This window comes from Aquarana catesbeiana, linkage group LG05 (assembly GCF_042186555.1).
Source record: "Aquarana catesbeiana isolate 2022-GZ linkage group LG05, ASM4218655v1, whole genome shotgun sequence".
In the NCBI taxonomy this organism is placed as follows: domain Eukaryota; kingdom Metazoa; phylum Chordata; class Amphibia; order Anura; family Ranidae; genus Aquarana; species Aquarana catesbeiana.
The window spans coordinates 573018272-573040720 of record NC_133328.1 but is presented as its reverse complement, the minus strand read 5'-3'; the positions used below and the strand labels follow the sequence as shown (position 1 = coordinate 573040720).

General features: G+C 41.4%; 1 protein-coding gene across 6 annotated transcripts in view; it reads right to left on the bottom strand.

Moving 5' to 3' along the window:
- CPQ (carboxypeptidase Q) overlaps positions 1–22449 on the bottom strand; it is a 713444-nt gene that overhangs the window by 51583 nt on the left and 639412 nt on the right. For all 6 annotated transcript variants that reach the window (XM_073632010.1, XM_073632012.1, XM_073632011.1 and 3 more), the window contains one exon: positions 19260–19461. In XM_073632010.1, coding sequence (XP_073488111.1) covers positions 19260–19461 — 202 coding nt within the window. The remainder of the gene's footprint in view (positions 1–19259; positions 19462–22449) is intronic.

Below are 22449 nucleotides of genomic sequence, written 5' to 3'. Positions count from 1 at the left end.
GCACATCTTCTGGACATGCCCCCAAGTTCGTCCCTTTTGGGAAGCCATTAGACGCATAGTTCATAGACTGACGGACATTGCACTTGCAGACGACCCGGCTCAGTGCCTGCTCCACCTTACCCCGATCTCGAGACGTCGTTATAAGAAATCCCTCTTGATACACCTTCTAAACGCCGCAAAAATCTGCATTCCGCAAAAATGGAAATGCTCAGACCCCCCGTCAATTGGTCAATGGATAGCTGTGGTGAACGAAATTAATCTGATGGAACAATTGACGGCTGCACTACAACGTAAGGAGGAAAAATTCAACAAAACCTGGTTTTACTGGCACGATTTTCGATTTTCCCAGGACTACAACACCTATGTGACCCCCTCAGTAGAGCTATAGTGACAGAACATGTTTCCCTCTCCAAAGGCCTCCACCTTTGTTACTCCCCCCCCCCTTTTTTTTTTTTTTTTTTTTTCTTTTCCCCATCCCCTCCTCTCCCCTTACTGCTTCCATATCCTCTCTTCCTCTCTCTCTTCTATACCCGTCTCATCTTATCGTCTCTCATCATGTCTATGTCTTTCTTCCCTTTGTTCGGATTCCCGAACTGTTATTTCCTTTATAATATTTGAAAATTTGTTTGTGTGCACCAGACTAGGGACGAGCATATTGTCTTTTCATTGTACATTGTAGTACTGTAAGTTTACTGTGGGTGAGCTGGCGCTATTTTTGAAGCCAGCCGACTTGTCATCTTCATATAGTATGTCAATGTTTTGTCTTTGGACTATGTATCAATCTGCCCTCAATGTACAAACTGTCAGCATTGGTCTTGCATTGTTCTACCTGGTGTACTCAATAAAAACTCTTTAAATGAAAAAAAAAAATATATAAACTATAAAAAAGTCCACGGGATCATATATAATAAATGATCCACTGATAAAAACTCAAATAGAAGTGCTTTTGTGCAATATTCAATTATGCCAGTATGAGAGTGCTCCAAAGTCCATGCAATTCAGCTATTGCTGTGTGGGTGAACCAAATACAAGATGCAGTGTTCTCCCCTCTAGGTAGGAAGTGCTCACCTCAGAGCCTGTGAGTTTGCCCTTAAGCTTAGTCAATACACGCTTTTGAACCACTTCTGGGTTCAGCAGTATAGCTGTTAATCCTGGACTGGTCAGCTCTATGCCTCGGTACATTAATGGAGAAAAGGAGGACTGGATAGTGTAATATTGTGTGAACAGTTTATTAAATCACAATAAAACCCCACACAGGGTACGCACATCAATCTGGCACGTCAGTGCGCCACTCTACATCTAGCGAAAATATGTGGGAATACCGGAACGGTATCAGGATGGTATGATGTTCGTTCCTGGCAGATCACCTGCCTAACGTGCCGTCCTGTCCCCTCAGCAACGTGTGTCCATACAAGGGATTTCCGTATCTTCCTCAGGGGGCAATGGTGTTTGCCAGACCATCACTGATTTGTACAGGCTACTGCCCACCACTGTACACAAACAGGCCCACCACTACACACAAAGGCCCACCACTATACACAAAGGCCCACCACTGTACACAAAGGCCCACTACTATACACAAAGGCCCACCACTGTACACAAAGGCCCACCACTATACACAAAGGCCCACCACTGTACACAAAGGCCCACCACTATACACAAATAGGCCCACCACTATACAGAAAGGCCCACCACTGTACACAAACAGGGACCCAACACCTGTAATTCCCAGGCGCAGAAATCAGGCTCCTCTGTATACTGTACTGACTACTATACTGTATGTCAATTGTTTTGCGTGAGAAAAAAATTTTTAAATCTGTTTGCAGCTTTTAGAATCACCTGCCTTTTTTTTTTTTGCATTTTAAAGTAGTGTTAAGGCTGCATTCACACCTGAGCATTTTGTTTTCAGGCAGAAAGCCGTGCGTTTTTACCACAATTTTTACTGCGTTTTTGCCGTGATTTTGATAACGCCTGTAATCTGCCCAAAAAGAAGCTCATGTACATTTTTGAGCTTCAGGCTTTTCCTTCAGGCTACAAAATGCTCAGAAGTGAACAGGGGCCATTTAAATGAATGGGATTTTGCTTGTTGGGCGGTTTTGGGGCATTTTACGAGCTGAAAACACTCAGATGGGAATGCAACCTAAAGGAAGGGGGGACCTCATTGAATATGTGCCTGAAGTGCAAGATCCAGTTTAACATACCCAGCTGCTGACAGGGAAGCTAATCAAGTGTTTGCTGAATGCATCACAAATGCATATTGTGATGAACAGGGTGTCAGACCCAGGCCACTTTCACCAACATGTGACAAGTGGCTTGTCAAACTCGCAGTGGCGTGTTGTCACCGATTCACGACCATGACAGTCTCAGTCTTACCCTGCACAAAGATTTTCCAGCTTGCAGGACCACAATCTAGGTGGAAGCAGACTGAAAGCAATTGCCACAGGGTTTAGTTAACTATGCAATTAACCTATTTAACTGCCATCAGATATTGTATTAGTAATATCAACCATTTACAATAATATGATAATTAATATAGCTTTTTTATAACAACGTTTCCTAAACGTCTGTAATACACACTGTAACGTCAGACAGGAATATTCAGAGATTTACAGTACAATATAGTAGTGCTTCTAAAAGAGAGAGGAATTCTGGCTTAGTCAAGTAAAGATAATGCTAACGATTTTAAAAATATTGGTTAACCTTCAGCTCCAGAAGGTTTTATCCCCCTTAATGACCAGGCCATTTTTTGCTATGCAGCACTGCGCTATATTACCTGGAAATTGCACGGTCATGCAATGCTGTACCTAAACATAATTTTTATCATTCTTTTCACACAAATAGAGCTTTCTTTTGGTGATATTTGATCACCTCTGGGGTTTTTACTTTTTATTATATAAAACGAAAAACGACCGACATTTTGAAAAAAAAAATTAAAAAAAGCAATAAAAACAAACGTGCAAAATAACAAATTTTGGCCAAAATGTGTTCTGCTACATGTCTTTGGTTAAAAAAAAAAAAAAAAAAAATCCAATAAGTGTATATTGATTGATTTGTGTTAAAGTTATAGCATCTACAAACTATGGAATACATACAATTTGGATCCCCTGCTGATTTTGTACGTTTGCCCACTAAAAAAGAAATGATCAGTCTATAATTTTCATGGCAGGTTTATTTTAACAGTGAGAGACAGAACAACAAAAAGATCCAGAAAAACGCATTTCAAAAAAGTTATAAATTGATTTGCATTTTAATGAATGGGAATTTTGTCCTGCTCCTCTTTGCAGATCCTCTCCAAGTCATTAAGGTTTTGAGGCTGACATTTGATACCTCTAACCTTCAGCTCCCTCTACATATTTTCTATAGGATTAAGGTCTTGAGACTGGCTAGGCCACTCCAGGACCTTAATGTGCTTCGTCTTAAGCCACTCCTTTGTTGCCTTGGCCGTGTATTTTGGGTCATTGTCATGCTGGAATACCCATCCACGACCCATTTTCAATGCCCTGGCTGAGGGAAGGAGGTTCTCACCCAAGATTTGACGGTACATGGCCCTGTCCATCGTCCCTTTGATGCGGTGAAGTTGTCTTGTCCCCTTAGCAGAAAAACACCCCCAAAGCATAATGTTTCCACCTCCATTTTTAATGATGGGGATGGTGTTCTTGGAGTCATAGGCAGCATTCCTACTCCTCCTCCAAACACAGCGAGTTGATGCCAAAGAGCTCGAATTTTGGTCTCATCCGACCACAACACTTTCACCCAGTTCTCCTCTGAATCATTCAGATGTTCAATAGCAAACTTTAGACAGGCCTGTACATGTGCTTTCTTGAGCAGGGGGGCCTTGCAGGTGCTGCAGGATTTCAGTCCTTCGTGGTGTAGTGTGTTACCAAATTAAAATGCAAATCAATTTATAACTTTTTTTTAAATGTGTTTCACAGTTAAAATAAACCTACCATTAAAATTATAGACTGATTGTTTCTTTGTCAGTGGGCAAACATACAAAACCAGCAGGGGATCAAATACTTTTTTTCCCCTCACTGTACCTTTGTCCTTGATCCACCAATCCTAGCTTTGAGGTTCTGCAAGGTGCTACACTGCTTTTCCATTAAAAATAATATCCCTGTCTGGATCTCCTTAAAGTGAAATCTGATTAATTCCTAGTAAGCCAAACTTATGGTAGCCTCCAGTAGAATAAATGAGGCTGCGGCATGGATGCACACTAGAAGAGGAGGTTTTTCTTGGAAAGGCTGTGCAGTGCTGGGCAGGGTTGCACAACAAATATTTATGGATCATGATGGGTCATTTGAAAACTCCCTTTATATTGGTTGTCACTACAATGGCTGCCAAATGGAAATACCCCATTTAACATCGGCGATGAGGCAAAGCCCCTTAACATTGGCCGTCAGAGGAAATGGCCTTTTAACGATGATGTTTTGCTCTCCACAAAACATGGCCACTTTAGTCTTTACATTTTCTCCAAGGGCATGCCAGTTTAAAAATATTTTTTTTCTGACCAGCTTACTCTTAACCACTTGCCGCCTGCCATATAGCAAAATGACATTGGCAAAGTGGCTGCGATATCCAGACCGGACGTCATATGACGTCACCAGGATATCAAGCCACTGCGTGCACCCGGGGGTGCCCATCACGGCGATCGTTGTTGCAGTGTGTCAGTCTGACACACCGCAGCACCGATCCAGGTAAAGAGTCTCTGAAGGAGACTCTTTACCACTTGATCAGCCGTGTCCAATCACGGCTGATCACAGTGTAAACAGGAAGAGCTGTTGATCGGCTTTTCCTCACTCGTGTCTGTCAGACGTGAGTAGAGGAGAGCCGATCGGCTGCTCCTCTGACAGGGGGGATCTGTGTTGATTGATTATCAGCGCAGCCCCCCAAGGATGCTCACACTGGACCACCAGGGACGCCACCGGGACCACCAGGGATGCCCACCACTAGTCACCACCAGGTATGCCACCCATGGCCACCAGGGATAACAATCAGTGCCCACAATGGATGCCAGTGCCCATAATGGATGCCTGCCAATCAGTGATGCCCATCAGTACCATCCATTAGTGTACATCAGTGCCACCTATTAGTGCCCATCCATGCCACCTATCAGTGCCCATCCATGCCACCTATCAGTGCCCATCCATGCCGCCTTTCAGTGCCCATCAGTGCTGCCTTTCAGTGCCCATCAGTGCCGCCTATGTGTACCCATCAGTGCTGCATATTAGTGCCACCTATCAGTGCTGCCTATCAGTGCCACCTCATCAGTGCCCGTCAGTGCAGACCCATCAGTGCCCATCAGTGAAGGAGAAAACTTACTTATTTACAAATTTTTGTAACAGAAACAAAAATATAAAAATCCCAGAGGTGATCAAATACCACCAAAAGAAAGCTCTATTTGTGGGAACATTATGTATGAAGCATACATGCAGGGATAGCCAACAGATCTGGCATTTCCTATTAGATTCTTGCAAAAGCTCTTCCACTCTTAGTGCAATATGCCACAGCCCTGTGTAATGCCGCGTACACACAACCGGTTTTGCCATCGGAATAAACTCCGAAGGTTTCTCCGACAGAGCTCCGATGGAATTCCGCTCAAGCGGTCTTGCCTACACACGGTCACACCAAAGTGCGACCGTCCAGAACGTGGTGACGTACAATACGTACGACGGGACTAAAAAAGGAAGTGCAATAGCCAGTAGCCAATAGATTCCGCCTCGTACTTGCTTCAGAGCATGCGTCGTTTTTGGTACGTCAGAACAGCATACAGACGATCGGGTTTCCCGATAGTAATTAGTTCCGTTGGAAAAATTTAGAACACGTTCACTATCTAAGTCCGTCTGAATTTTCGACGGGAAAAAGTCCGATGGGTCATACACACGGTCAGAAAATACGATGAAAAGCTCCCAACTGACTTTTTCTGATGGACATTCCGCTCATGTGTACACGGCATTAGAGTTCTCCCTGCTCTTTGAATGTTCTAGGCTAATTGCCATGGGGATTTCCAAAGCGTTAGTTGCCTTTCCTTAAACAGAAAGGTACACGGTTTGGTGAGTGCATTTTCACCTTTAGGTAGAGGGAACACATGTGGTTAGACTTTTCAATGTGGAGAGTTACAACAAACTAAGGATCATTGTACATGGAATAAAAGACTGTTTTTCACATTCATAAAATATTAGTCACCTACAACACACCATGCTGTATATGTACTGTGAGTGAAATTATTGTTTGTATACAATCTAACATATTGTGGTGGGGAGTAAGCTTTTTTTCTTTATAATGTTTAGCACTATATAAAGACCCCTTTCACACTGGGGTGGTTTTCAGGCGCTTAAGCGCTGCAAATAGCCCCTGCTAAGCACCTGAAAACCTCCTCCTATTTATTGAAGTGTGACTTTTCACAATGGGGCAGTGCACTTGTGGGATGTTCCGAAAAGTCCTGCAAGCAGCATCTTGTGGGAGGTTTGGGAGTGTTGTATTTAGCACTCCTAAAATGACCCTGCTCATTGGAATGAATGAGCAGCGCTTCCGAAGTGCCGCAACACAGGGTTTTTTAACCCCTTCTTTGGGGTTAAAAGTGCCCCACTAGCGGTCAAAATGCGCTGCTTAAACAGGGCTAAAGCCTCGCTTTATCACTAACGCGGCCACAGTGTGAAAGGGGTCCTATGAGATCTATGGATTTTCAAACTTATATTAAGAGGGCTTGAAACTATTTTAATGTAGCAGCTGGGGATTTCATTTAGATTTGGGTAATATATTAAGTTAGCACCAAAACCTTTTTTTTTATATTTACTTTCTACTACCTGCAGCCACTTCCTATTTCCTGATTGAGAAGGTCTTCCTGCTTTAATCACGTAATCAACCCCAATGATTTATTAAGGTAAGAACTGCTGAGAACAACAGCATGCCAATCATATGAGCAGAAAATTACATTACTGGAAAAATGATGTACTCCAACATTTAACACAATTCACCCATACCAGGAAGCCATATTACAATTGTTGCCAGCTTTCATCAGTTTTAGCTGGCTGCAAAGTAACCTAGAAAGGCCATTTTTATTATAAAACAGCTTGTGTAACAATTATATCTATTATATCAATTGTTTACAGATTTAGAGTTATCCTTTTTAAAATATATTTCTCACTTTAGGAAAATTAAACTTTTATGCCAGAATTTTTGCCCATTCTTCTTTGCAAAATAGCTCAAGCTCTGTCAGATTGGATGGAGAGATTCCCAATTGGATTTAGGTTTGGACTTTGACTGGGCCATTCTAACACATGAATATACTTTGAACTAAATCATTTCATGATAGCTCTGGCTGTATGTTTAGGGTCATTGTCCTGCTATAAGGTGAACCTCCACCCCAGTCTCAAGTCTTTTGCAGACTCCAACAGGTTTTCTTCTAAGATTGTCCTGTATTTTGCTCCTTCCATCTTCCGATCAACTCTGACCAGCTTTCCTGTCCCTGCTGAAGAAAAGCATTCACACAACATGATGCTACCGCCACCACCATGTTTCACGGTGGGGATGGTGTGTTTAGGGTGATGTGCAGTGTTAGTTTTCCACCACACATAGTGTTTTGCTTTTAGGCCAAAAAGTTAAATTTTGGTCTCATCTAACCAGAGCACCTTCTTTCACATGTTTGCTGTGTCCTCCACATGGCTTCTCGCAAACTGCAAACAGGACTTCTTATGGCTTTCTTTCAACAATGTCTTTCTTCTTGCCACTCTTTTTATAAAGGCCAGATTTGTGGAGTGCATGGCTAATAGTTGTCCTGTGGACAGATTCTCCCACCTGAGCTGTGGATCTCTGCAGCTCCTCCAGAGTTGCCATGGGTCTCTTGGCTACTTCTCTGATGAATTGCTCTCCTCTCAGTTTAGGTGGATGGCCATGTCTTGGTAGGTTTGCAGTTGTGCCATACTCTTTTCAAATGAAGGATTAAACAGTGCTCCGTGAGATGTTCAAAGCTTCTCCACAACTTTATCCCTGACCTGTCTGGTGTGTTCCTTGGCCTTCATGATGCTGTTTGTTCTCTAAGGTTCTCTAAAAAACCTCTGAGGGCTTCACGGAACAGATTTATTTATACTGAGATTAAATTATACACAGGTGGACTCTAGTTACTAATTAGGTGACTTCTAAAGGCAATTGGTTACACTAGATTTTAGTTAGGGATATCAAAGTAAAGGGGGCTGAATACAAATGCACGCCACACTTTTCACAGATTTATTTATAAAAAATGTTGACAACCATTTATCATTTTCCCTCCACTTCACAATTATGTGCCACTTTGTGTTGGTCAATCACATAAAATCCCAATAAAGTACATTTACGTTTTTTGTTGGTAACATGGCAAAATGTGGAAAATTTCAAGGGGTATGAATACGTTTTCAAGGCACTGTATGTTGAGGGAGATCTGGATGTAGCACACCATTTAAACAACGATTTCAGTTCAGTCTTCTGAGAAATAAATTGTACTAAACAATAATAACAAGTTGGGGAATCATATTGGTTTTAGTAATGATGGTTAATTTTTAGGATTTCTGGAGACAGAGGTAGCAGAGGAACTGGCTCGCTTAAAGCAATGGGCCCTGGATAACATTCATCCCAGAGTTCTAAGAGAATTTTGAGGTATAGTTGTTGCACCATTAAAGGGTCTTTTTCATTAATCTCTTCTAACAGGAAACGTTCCTCATGACTAGCGGACAGCTAATATTGTACCTATTCACAAGAAGGGCAGCAAGGTAGAAGCTGGCAATTACAGGCCGGTGAGTTTAAGATCAGTTGTAGTCAATTTAACCGCTTCCCGAACGCCTTACGCAGATATACTGCGGCAGAAGGGCACATACAGGCAGATTAATGTACCTGTACTGTGCCCTTTAAGAAGCAGCTTGCGGGTGCGCCCGCCGGGAGCTCCGTGAGCGTGATCGGTCTCGATGTCCGCGGGATACCCGCAATCATCTCACTGTGAGGAAGACCGGGGAAATGCTAATGTAAACAAGCATTTCCCCGTTCTGCCTAGTGACACAGACACTGATCACAGCTCCCTGTAATCGGGAGTGGTGATCAGGGATGTGTCCCACACAGCCCCTCTCCCCACAGTTAGAATCACTCCCTAGGACATACTTTACCCCTACAGCACCACCTAGTGGTTAACCCCTTTACTGCCAGTCACATTTACACAGTAATCAATGCATTTTTAATCGCACTGATCACTGTATAAATGTGAACGATCCCAAAATAGCGCCAGAAATCTGCTGCCATAATGTCGCAGTCATGATAAAAATCACTGTAAATCACTAGTAAAAAAAAAAATTATTAACAAAAATGCCATAAAACTATCCCCTATTTTATAGACGCTATAACTTTTGCGCAAACCAATTAATAAACGCTTATTGCGATTTTTTTTTTTTTTTTACCAAAAATATGTAGAAGAATACGTATCGGCCTAAACTGAGGAAAAAAAATGTTTTTTTATATATTTTTGGGGGATATTTATTATAGCAAAAAGCAAAAAATAATGAGGTTTTTTTTTTCAAAATTGTCACAATTTTTTTGTTTATAGTGCAAAAAATAAAAACTGCAGAGGTGATCAAATACCACCAAAAGAAAGCTTTATTTGTGGGGAAAAAAAGGACGTCAATTTTGTTTGGGAGCCACGTCGCATGACGCGCAATTGTCAGTTAAAGCGACGCAGTGCCGAATCGCAAAAAGTGCTCTGGTCTTTGGCCAGCCAAATGGTCCGGGGCTTAAGTGGTTAATAGAATCACTCCTGAAAAGAAGGCTCATTGATCACTTAAAAATACACAACTTGCTGGACCCAAAGCAGCATTACTTTATTTAGGGCAGATCATGTTAGACTAATCTTATTGAATCTTTTCACTATATGACCAATATTTCGGACTAGGGTGGTGCTGTGGGCATAGCACATCTTGATTTCAGCAAGGCATTTGGTACAGTTCCACATAATGATCTAATAGAAATGTTGTACAATCTAGGACTTAACCCTTGGGTGGTTCAGTGGATATGCAGTTGGCTAAAGGATAGATACCAGAGTGTGGTTGTAAATGGGGTTCACTCAGAACAGAGACACTAGTGGTGTACCAGAAGAAATAAGAATAATAGATCCCTGCTTTTAAAAAAAACTAAGCACCACTGTCCTAAATCCATCACAAATGATAAACTTTGCCCTGAGCTAATTGCTCAAACCCTGCATTAGCCAGGGCCTACACACAGCACACATACAAACATTCCCTGACCTAAGACTCCTTTCACACTGGAGGTGTTTTTTAGACACTTTAGCGCTAAAAATAGCATCTGTAAAGCTCCTCATCTGCAGTCCTAGTGTGAAAGTCTGAGTACCTTCACACTGGGGCGCTGCGCTGGCAGGACATTAAAAAAAGTCCTGCATGCAGCATCTTTGGGGCGCTTTAGGAGTGGTGTATACACCGCTCCTAAAGCGCCCCTGCTCATTGTAATCAATAGGCAGCGCCACCAAAGCGCCTCGGCAATAGCACTTTTAATCCCTTTCTTCAGCTACTGGCGGGGGTTAAAAGCACCCCGCTAGTGGCCGAAAAGCGCCTCTAAAACGATGGTAAAGTGCTGCTAAATTAGCGGCGCCTTAACGCTAACGCGGCCGCACTGTCAGTGTGAAAGCGCTCTTAATGTAAAAGACTGGATCAAGTAAATGTTCTCTAATGCCTGTATGCACCTTTAGAACATCATAGTTTTCTATAAAGTAGCTTTTAGAGGTTGAACCATCTTAATGCCATACAATGTGGTAGACCCAGGGCTTTTCTTCAGTGGGGACATGGGGGAACGCAGTTCCAGCACCTCCAGCATTGAATGTATATAATGGCAAGGGGTGCTGGGATGTCTACTGTTGCTGGCTGCTGGGGGAATCTCTTGTTGCAGGGATGTCTATTGTTGCCAGTGGGGGATCTATTGTTTCTGGGAGGGTCAATTGTTGCTGGGAGGGATCTACTGTAGAGGGAGGGGTCTATTGATGCTGGCTGCTGAGGAATCTATTGTTGCTGGAGGGGGCTATTGCTGCTGGGGGGGGGGGGGGGGTCTGTTGTTGCTGGCTGCAGGGGATCTATTTTATTGTTATCATTAACACATTCTATACAAATTACTTAGGACCATGTGATTCCAAGGGATGGTGCTCAGAGGTGGGTAGGAGGCAGAGACAAGGGGTGACTTGGAAGAAGGGAGTACCTGCACCTATTCTCTGAGAAAAAATGCCGTAGGCAGACCAATGAACGAATGTAGCATGATCAAAAGAACATGAGTTAGTTAAACACCTTTACTTTAAGTGGTGGAAGACTGCTGGTTAATAAGACTTAAAGTATAACTTTTTTTAGGTTTGGATAGAGTGGAGAGGGATTACAACGCTTGTCAATTGTTATTGCTGTCTGCGCCCTCGTTAAGGAGATTCACCCTCTCTATTTGTCCTGTTTACCATTATCAATAAAAGGGAACGTATAAGACAATCCCAAATTTTGGGTTGTCCCCAGAAAAGTAATAGAGGTGACATTTTCCAATGGGGACACTAGTTCTGGAGACCTGGTGGTCCCCAAGAAATATTATTTATTTATATTTTTTATATTTTTTTTTTTAGCACCATACCTAAAATATATAGGTGTGAACAAGACCTAAGGGCTCTTTCACAACAGAAACTAGGCTGAACGCATGGTGAGCCAATAATAATAAGCCAATCCCAGCGCATCACACTGTTTACTTTTTGTTGTGAGAACTTTATTGAAATGCCACAAGTGACATTCCACTAAGCTCTACTAGTCACACCATAGAGATATAGGGTGTATTACATTGCATCATGTTGCCCTAATAAAAAGTATTGCATGCTGTACATTTTTACACACAAACCACCACAGCATAGTGGTATAAACTGGCCTCATAGGGAACAAGGCATTTTGCCTTGTCTTATGGTGGGACTGTGCTGGGCAAGGGTGCCTACAGCAGTCCCAGTGCACCTGGTATGAAAGGGTCCTTATTAGGGACTTACCTGATCTGTACATAAGGACATTGTGTCCACAACAGAAACTGCTCATTTTAGGTTCCGGCCCCTCCTCCGCCCCCCCCCCCCCCGCTGTCTTCTGGGAGACACACAGGTCCTAGAAGACAGGAGGGACCAGTGAGGATGCGCAGCGCAGGAGGGAACCAGGCTGTGAAGTCGCAAGGCTTCATTTCCTGATTCCCTTACCGAAGATGGCGGCGCCGTCACCCGAGAGCCAGATCGGGTGAGGACATCGTGGGCACCCTGGACAGGTAAGTGTCCATATTTTAAAAGTCAGCAGCTGCAGTATTTGTAGCTGCTGACTTTGGCGGAACTTCACTTTAAAGGAGAAAAAAACAGACTTCTTAATTTTATGGATATCAAATGGGATGGATTTATTAAAGGCAAATACTGCAGTTACATTCTGCAAGGGCATTTGCTTCAGAGCTTCTTTGGAATGTGAAGCTTCATTTCATTTACTAAGCTCTGGAGTAAATTCCCTCTCAGAGTGAAACTGCATTTGCAAAGTGCACAGTCTATTTGCCTTTAGTAAATCAACACCAATGCGTCATTTAGCAAAAAAAAACACTATTTCAACCCAGTTCCAAAAAACATTTAACCACTTGCCGACCGTATACTGCAACGACCAGCTCCCATTGTGCTTGGACACAGCGGGAGCCAATCAGCAGGTCTGGCGGACGCGATGTCCGCCGGGACCCGTCGATCCTTCGGCACACAGGCAGAACGACAGTCTGCCTATGCAAAGCAGGAACACGGATATCTACCTTTCCTTAGTAAAAGCACCTCCCCCACACAGTTAGCAAGCACTCCCTAGCCACACATTTAACCCTTTGGTCGCCCCTAATGTTAACCCCTTCCCTGCCAGTGTCAAGTGACAGTGCATATTTTTAACACTGATCACTGTATTAGTGTCACCGGTCTCCAAAAAGTGTCACTTAGTGTCAGATTTGTCCACCGCAATCCCACTATAAGTCGCTGATCGCCGCCAGTTAAAATCAATAAAATAAAAATTCCATAAATCTATCCTATAGTTTGTAGACGCTATAACTTTTGCGCAAACCAATCAATATACGCTTATTGGGATTTTTTTTTAACCAAAAACCCTAGACTGATGAAGAAATTTGATTTTTTTCCATTTTTTTTATTGGATATGTTTTATAGCAGAAAGTAAGAAATATTGTTTTTTTTTCAAAATTGACATTCTATTTTTGTTTATTTTATATATAAAATAAAAACCGCAGAGGTGATTAAATATCACCAAAAGAAAGCTCTATTTGTGGGGAAAAAAGGGCATACATTTTATTTGGGTACAGCATCGCATGACCGTGCAATTGTCAGTTAAAATAACACAGTGCCGTATTGCAAAAATTGGCTAGGTCATGAAGGGGGGTAAATCTTCCGCTAGGGCAAGTGGTTAATGACAGACTTCCTGTGTGACCTGTGGACACAACTAGGTATTGCAAGTAGTGTCATTCAGTCCAGCAAAGGACACTGTCATTTTGCTAACTGCAATTTTTAATAGCAGCTAAGACCTAGTTTTTAAAGCTGAACTCTTGGACAATATATTTAAAAACATCCTCTGATCCATTTCTGTATTCAATAAAACGCATACATATACTTGTAGTACTTGAGAACTTGTAGTATAACTTTGTGGAATCTTTCTTGGTATTGAACTCCAGGAATGCTCTGCACAATAAAAGTGAGACTCAGAAAAGGGAAGGCTATGTATTGTAAACCATCCAGCTATTAGTTATTAATTAAGTTAGTTGCATTCAACATGTAACTTCACAGTACAGTCAGCCCAACATGTTGTCAGTTATAGGAGCTAGAAGGGTAGCTGCCTAAAGCTGAACCATGGCTTTCCTTTAAAAAACAAATATCTGCCGTAGCACATAATTATACAGTGGGGCAAAAAAGTATTTAGTCAGCCACCAATTGTTCTCCCACTTAAAAAGATGAGAGAGGCCTGTAATTGTCATCATAGGTATACCTCAACTATGAGAGACAAAATGTAGAAACAAATCCAGACAATCACATTGTCTGATTTTTTAAATAATTTATTTGCAAATTATGGTGGAAAATAAGAATTTTGTCAATATCAAAAGTTCATCTCAATACTTTGTTATATATCCTTTGTTGGCAATGACAGAGGACAAACGTTTTCTGTAAGTCTTCACAAGGTTGTCACACACTGTTGCTGGTATGTTGGCCCATTCCTCCATGCAGATCTCCTCTAGAGCAGTGATGTTTTGGGGCTTTTGCTGGGCAACACGGACTTTCAACTTCCTCCAAGGGTTTTCTATGGGGTTGAGATCTGGAGACTGGCTAGGCCACTCCAGGACCTTGAAATGCTTCTTACGAAGCCACTCCTTAGTTGCCTGGGCGGTGTGTTTGGGATCATTGTCATGCTGAAAGACCCAGCCACGTTTCATCTTCAATGCCCTTGCTGATGGGAGGAGGTTTGCACTCAAACTCTCACGATACATGGCCCCATTCATTCTTTCATGTACATACTGAAAGACTAAATACTTTTTTGCCCCACTGTAACTGCATCTGCATTTACCATTTTCCCTTAGTTCCCATGCAAAGTTCCACAAATATCTGTTGAGCCTTCCAGTGAAGTTTACCTAATGCAGCTTTCTGTGATGGTGTGGAAACAATGCTGCACTGCTCCTCAGTAGAGTTGCTTCTATAATATAGACTGCACCTGCTTGCACTATAGTGGGATAAAAATGATTGCAGTGCATAACTTAGCATTGTCACTGCTGATTCATAAGCCTGTATCTTGTCAATCAGCTTCTAGCTACACCCAGTTCTGCCCACTACTTCCTGCATTGGCAGTACTGCAGTACTATAGCTGAAAATCTCCTACTGTGAGCTGCGGTGTCTGGGAGGGGAACCATGTGAGACAAAAATTAATGAGGATTTGGCTTTGTCAGGGGAGATAAATTGAGTTTTCTGTTTACTTTATGAGGCTTGTGCATCACATAATATCTGGGTTTGGCACTTGTCTAGACTGTCATACAGGAGCCTTTAGTTGTACTTGGTACAACTACTCATTAAGCAGGGAGGTGATTCTAAATGCTGCAAACGGAATTATAAATATTTTTCGCACTCAAAACAATTGACATAGTTACATAGTTAGGTTGAAAAAGACACAACCAATAAAAAAAAAAAAAAAAGTCATACAATCCCATATATACAATCCTATACCCACAGTTGATCCAAAGGAAGATGAAAAAATCCCCAACAAAGCATGATCCAATTTGATACAGCAGGGGAAAAATGTCTTCCTGTTCCCATGAAAGGCAATCGTATATTCTCTGGATCAACTTTACCTATAAATGTTAGTACCCAGTTATATTATGTACATTTAGGAAAGAATCCGGGCCTTTTTAAGGTGACCAGAACCACCTCTTGAGGGAGTCTTTTCCACATTTTCACAGCTCTTACTGTAAAGAAACCTTTCTGTATTTGGAGATGAAATCTCTTTTCCTCCAGACATAAGAAGTGCCCCCTTGTCCTCTGTGATGACCTTAAAGTGAATAACTCAACACCAAGTTTACTATATGGACCCCTTATGTATTTATACATGTTGACCATATCCCCTTTAATTTCCTCTTCTCAAGAGAGAATAAATTCAGTTCCTCTAATCTTTCCATCATAGCTGAGCTCCTCCATGCCTCTTATCAGTTTGGTTGCCCTTCCCTGTCATTTCTCCAGTTCCCCGATATCCTTTTTATGAACTGGTGCCCAAAACTGAACTGCATATTCCAGATGAGATCTTACTAATGATTTGTACAGGGGAAAATTGATATCTCTCTCTCTGGAGTCCACATCTCTCTTAATACAAGAAAGGACTTTCCTCCTTTTGGAAATCGCAGCTTGGCATTGCATTCTATTAATAAGTTTATGATCTATCAAAACCCCCAGATCCTTCTCCACCATTGATTTCCCCAGTTGTACTTCCTCTAGTATGTATGATACATGCATATTCTTAGCCCCCGAGAGCATAACTACATTTATCAACATTAAACCTTATTTGCCACATAGTTGCCCAATTAAACAGTGCATCGAGGAGACATCCTGTAAGGGTGTTAATTCCACTGCACTGAAATGGTACATATAGTATATCACCTTAACTATATCCGTAGCTGTTTGGCCGTAGTTGTTGTTCAACCTTAGTTTTGAAGCCCATGTTAACAAGAATTTAAAAGTACAAATAATGTAACATTAAAAAGTTTACTAGTTACTAGTAAACTAGTTACTTTGTCCAAACTGAAGATCTTCTTTGAATTTCAGAGACAAACTCAGATTTAGTCCCATAAAAGACTAGACAAAGTATATCTAAAGAACATAAACGTGTCACATTTCGATAAAAAGCTGCTCAATCACCTAGATGTACTTTCTCAGACATGACACTGGCCTTTCTTCAATTTAAGCTTTTGAAGCTCTTGTCTATTAAACGCCGCAGTGTTCCCTCTCCTGCCTTATTGTTCCATAAGAATGATGTAGTGTGTTTTGCACTGTCAATCAGAGAGTTCCATAACACAGACGCTCTGTGATGAGCTAGGTGTGAATGTGACAACATATTTATTGCAAGACTGCACTTTGTGTTCCCGTCTGTCATTCAATGTGCCGTTCTATTTTACTACATAGCAGAATGCACTGACCCTATCATTCTTTGAAATAATCCTTAATTATACCTCATAAAGCTTGGCAGAAAATAGTTTTTGTGAGCATGAAGACTCCTTAGACAGTGGTATAAAAAGGAGTTATTTTCTGCTACATTAAACAAATGTAAATGGCTTATTATGAATATAAAATTATAGATTTCAATGTGAGGATGCAAATCTTGGTTGCTGAAATGTGTCAGTTGTTTTCTATAACTTTCATGATTCCCACTTTAATTGACTAGCTAATGTCTGTGATTGTCAGTGCGAGTCTCGCCTTCCATTTTCCTTGTAGATTTACAGCAGCAACAGCAACTTAATTTACTTCTCTGCCCAGTAATGGGTCATCAGTGCCAGTGAAGGCATATGCAGAAATAAACCTTAGTGCTATCTTGCACACCTCATTGACTTCTTCTACAGGGACACACCCAAAGCTGCCAAATTATAAAACTGTATCCATTTTTCAAAGTTTATAGTTAAAAATTCTCAGAAGGGCAGCAGCAATTAATTTTTGAACATGGTTTTACTTTCTGCACCATGAAGTACACAGATATCTCAAGCCAGGGATATCATTTTATCCAAAGCAACTCCTACAGTTGCTATAAAGCCAAGAAAAAAATGGGGGTTCATAGGTAGTTGCTCCCTGGCTCCTGAGGCTTTAACGGTCCTTCAGTACCACTTTTGCATGTAAATATTTAGAGGGAGATTTCCAATTGCAGTTGAATATACTGTAATTATTGCATAGCACCCAACTCTCCCTCATTTGAAGGGGCTGTCTCATTTTCAGAATCATATCTCTCTGTCCGGTACTCCTACTCCAATGTCCCGATTTTGTCTCTGCTGCAATGGTCGAAATATATGTACCATTTGACTGCCATAAGGGTTTATAATACAATCAGCATTCTTCCATCCCTCAGAGTATCACACTAGCTATTTTCAAACACTGATCTACATTAAACAATGCTATGAAAAAAGCCCCAGTGGATTGTGATTGTTGGTGATTGTAGGAGTGATAAGGATGTATTGTCTAACTATTTTGTCCTAAAATATGTCTTTTTTTCCCTTCACAAAAGGTAGAGAGGGGCAGGTTGCATACCCTTCCCCACCCTAAAGCCCACTTTGGAGTGCAATGACATGATTTTAGTAGAGGTGTGGGGTCTAGTAAAGGCAGCTTTGTAATTTCATCCAAATGTTATAGAGATATTGGACTGGATTATGTAGTGTTTAATGATTTATATATCATGTCAAGCTATGGGATCTACACTATAGTCAGCAGAAGGAAAGGCATGGTAAGAAACAGGGCTTTTTTGTCTGGTGGAATGTACCGGAGCGACGTTCCGGCACCTTCGCCAGACACAGTGTGGGAGCAAAACATTCTCTCTGAGTCACTGTGTACTGTACTGTGTCTGTACAAAGCAAGGCGGTGACGGACTGAGCATTAAGTGGGTAGCCTGTCCTCCTGACTGACTTTGCTTATTGCTAGTGTTCACTGTGGTCTGTGGAGACAAGTTTTTAGACATTTTAAGGTAGATTAATTGACAACGCTGCTGATTAGGGCTTTACCTTTGACGTTCTCTTTGCTGGATAGAGATGTCTCTTTGCTGGGTGGGGATTTCTCTCTTTGTTAGATGGGCATGTCTCTTTGCTGGATGGGTATGTCTCTTCACTGGATGGGCATGCTTCTTTGGTGGACAGACATGCCTCTTTGCTAGACAAGCATATTTCTTTGCTGGATGGGGCCATCTCTTTGCTGGATGGGGCCATCTTTTAGCTGGACTGGGCTGTCTCTTTGCTAAATATATGGGCATGTCTCTTTGCTGGATTGGGATGTCTCTTTGCTGAATATATGGGGATGTCTCTTTGTTGGATTGGGCCATCTCTTCATTTTACTGCATTACTTTTTATTAATTGCAAATTACTTATATATTATACTTGGTTCCCTGTTCTCTAAAAGGGGCGGTTCTAGAGGCGGGTAGGAGGCGGAGACAAGCATGACCTAGAGGAGGGGGGTGAAGTTCCTGCACCTTTTCTCTGAGAATAAAAAGCACTGGTAAGAAGTATTTGCGCCAGGCTCCAAATGCAGTGTAGTGCCCCATTTACCAGATTTCCCTTTAACCTTCTGGCAATATTAGCTGCTGTCTGGTGCCAATAATATTACATTGATGGAGCGTTTTCAATTCTATTCTGAGCAAAATAAAATAATATATAACTAAATGTTATAGATGATGTGAAATGAAAGTTAGGGCACAAGCACAGGCAGAACTAAATCAAAATGTAGTTATAGGGGTATGCCATATCTAGTTTCTCTATTTCAAAAAGCAAACAATTCTGCAGTGTAGTTTCATTTAAGGCAAAGAATAAAGTACAAAGTTCAGTAATCAATATTATTCAGAAGTCATCATTTAATGATCTGCCTGCAATCCACTAAAATCTTATTGGCTAAAATAGGTTACTACATTTTTGTACCATGACTTCTTTGCACACTGTTTTATGACAAAGCCTTAATGTATTATATAAAATGGCACTGTATTATCTTTTAAAGCACTGCTCACCTGGAACACCAGCCTGCATCCAGAAACTAATGTCTGTTCCTTCTGCAGGATCATACAGTTTGGTTATATTGATAGGTGCCAGCAGCTGCATGACTTCTGACATGATGGTCCGGGCTTCTGGCTTTCCAGAAAACTGTATACCAAGAGGCATAAATGTTCCAGAATCAGACTCCATCACCAGGTCCATGTTTCCAATGTCTTTCTATCACATAAAAAAACAAAACAAAACACATATTCACAAGAGGGTAAGACAAAAACTACATCAAAGGCAACCTTATCAGAAAATATGCTATACAAACTATTTCTGCTTATTATTTTTATTCCACTTTTTTTTCTGGACTTTGACTCTGCCATACAATGAAAAAAAAATAAAAACACTTTCCCATGGCACTCAATAATATGACCTTTGGTTTATATTGCTTAGCAGACTGAAATCTGAGCCCTCCAATGCAATATTGATCACTGCTACCAATCAGATATAAACTCTTTAAAATGGTGGTTTCATAATGACCTTTTTAGTTTATGAAAAAATAATTAAAACAGGTTTTAACCTTTTATCATTGGTACTGGTATTGGTGACTCAAAGTGATCTTATCACTGGTATCAGATGAGTACAGATCACCCAGACTTCAGGTCTCCACTTTTTTCATTGAGACCTAAGTGCTGCTAAACAAACAGCCCAGACCTGTGTTTCTCAACCTTTTTTCAGTCAAGGCACCATTTAGAATTCTGCACAATCTTGAGGCACCCGGTTCTAAAATGTAAAACACAAAATAAATATAGTTTTACAGCAGCATCCACACACATGGGTCACCCAACATTACAAGTGATTTATTCCTCCACCTTTGCAAACTGGTACTGACTAGTATTTTAGTGTTTCTTTTCTCCCTCATTTTCTCTCCGTTTTTCTGCTAATGTGACCCCAGTGCTAACAGAAAGTGGCAGGAGAGGGGCAAGCAAGTATGTGGTGCAGGTGCCCGACATCCTCCTTTTTGAGTGATATTGTCATTGGTGGTTAGGATGCCAGTGTCTGGCCTGCATGGTCCCCAATGCTGAACAATAAAAACCTGTGGCATAGTGTAACAAAAAGGAGGCTTGATCCACTCACTGGCTTGTTGACAGTTTGAGGGCAATTTCTTGCAATTTTTAAGCATTTTGCCAAGGTACCCTTGAAGAACACAGAAGACACACTGTTTGAAAAAAGCTGGCCCAGACTCAATCCAGATTCTCTCAGTCTGGCATGGTGCATCTCAGTGCAGTGACTGGTTAGGGCCCATGTACACCTATGCAATTTTTCGTATTACTAGAACATGCGGTAATGCACATGCATTAGTTCATTGTGATTCCATTAATTTCCAATAGTGTTCTAAGGCACTAAGGCTCCAATGAACATGTGTTGCAGCACACCAGTACTACTATGCACTGCACAGCTTGTCTGACTTTTGATCCATTTTAGTGTTGGCAGCCGATCCAAATTGTTGTATGCGTTAACAAACTGACTAGGTATGAATAGGCATTTAATGTTAAAGTTCAGAATTTAAGGATCTTTGGCCTATCAAATACAAAGTTCTTGTTTTAAAGAGATGGTTTACTGAAATAAGATAGTCATTCAAGCCATTCACAATGGACTAAGCTCTGACACTTCTGGGTAGTGTCAAAGCTCCCCCTCCATTCATATTGAGATTGGCCCATCAATATCATGGGCCACCTCACTGGTCAATAGGAATGTGTGTGAGGTGGGAGTAGGCAGGCCAGCTCCATCACTGCCAGAAATGCCAGAGTTTTGCCTGTTCAGTTTGACTCAACATTTGGTCCTAGAAGAGGGAAGTAAGAGCTGTTGCAGGTACAGCTGTGTTAAGAATAAAAGTAGTGTGTTTAAAAAAGTGGGTAAAGCTCAAAATCCATAATAGCTTTTATTTCCATACACAGAAATGCATTGAGAACACTGCACAGTCTATTCTAAATAAAAAAATTATATATATTTTCTTACATTTGTTATTACTTTACAGAAAGTAAAGAAAAGGGAATTTAGGCTTTTCCAAAAAAATAGCAGTGTCTGTATTTTTCTTTACAAACTCAAACATTTATTGTGTAAACTGAAAAATGCTTGAAGATTTAGCTTTCCTGTGAATCACTAAACTAATATTTAGTTGTATAAGCACTGTTTCTGAAAAGTGCTTCACATCTGTGTTGCATGGAATCGACCAACTTCTGGCACCTGTGAGCAGGTATTCCAGTCCAAGACGATACATTCCACAATGCCTTTGCATTTCTTTGTTTTACTTCAGAAACAACATCTTTTCTATTTTCTATTGGATTAAGGTCCGGGGGATAGGGCTGGCCACGCCACAACAATAATCTTGGTGGTCTGGAACCAAGATGCTGCTCACTTACTGATGTGTTTGGGGTCGTTATCTAGTTGAATCACACATTTGAAGGGCATTTGCTCTTCGGCATAAGGCAACATGACCTCTTCAAGTATTTTGATGTATTCAAACTGATCCATGATGCCTGGTTTGTGATAATTGGGCCCAACACCATAGTAGGAGAAACATCCCCATATCATGATGCTTGCACCACCATGCTTCACTGTCTTCACAGTGTACTGTGGCTTGAATTCAGAGTTTGGGGGTCATCTGATAACCTGTCTGCGGCCCCTAGACCCAAAAAAGAACAATCTTGCTTTCATCAGTCCACAAAATGTTGGGCCATTTCTCTTTAGGCCAGTCAATGTGTTCTTTGGCAAATTGTAACCTCTTCAGCACGTCGTTTTTTTCAACAATGGGACTTTGAGGGGGCTTCTCGCCGATAGCTTGGCTTCACATAAGCGTCTACTAATTGTTGCAGTACTCACAGGTAACTTTAGACCTTCTTTGGTCACCCTGGAGCTGATCATTGGTGGAGTCTGCCATTATGGCTATTCTTCGATCCATTCGAATGGTAGTTTTCGGTGTTCTTCCACAACTTTCTTGTTACGGTTGCCATTTTAAAGCATCTGAGATCATTTTAGCTGAGCAGCCTACCAGTTTCTGCACTTCTCTATATGTTTTCCCTTCTCCAATCAACTTTTTAATCAAAGTAAGCTGTTCTTCTGAACAATGTCTGGAATTACCCATTTTACTCAGACCCTGTGGAGGGGCGGGGAGCAGCCGTCTCAGGCTCTCAGTGGCTTGCTGAGAGGCTGAGATGG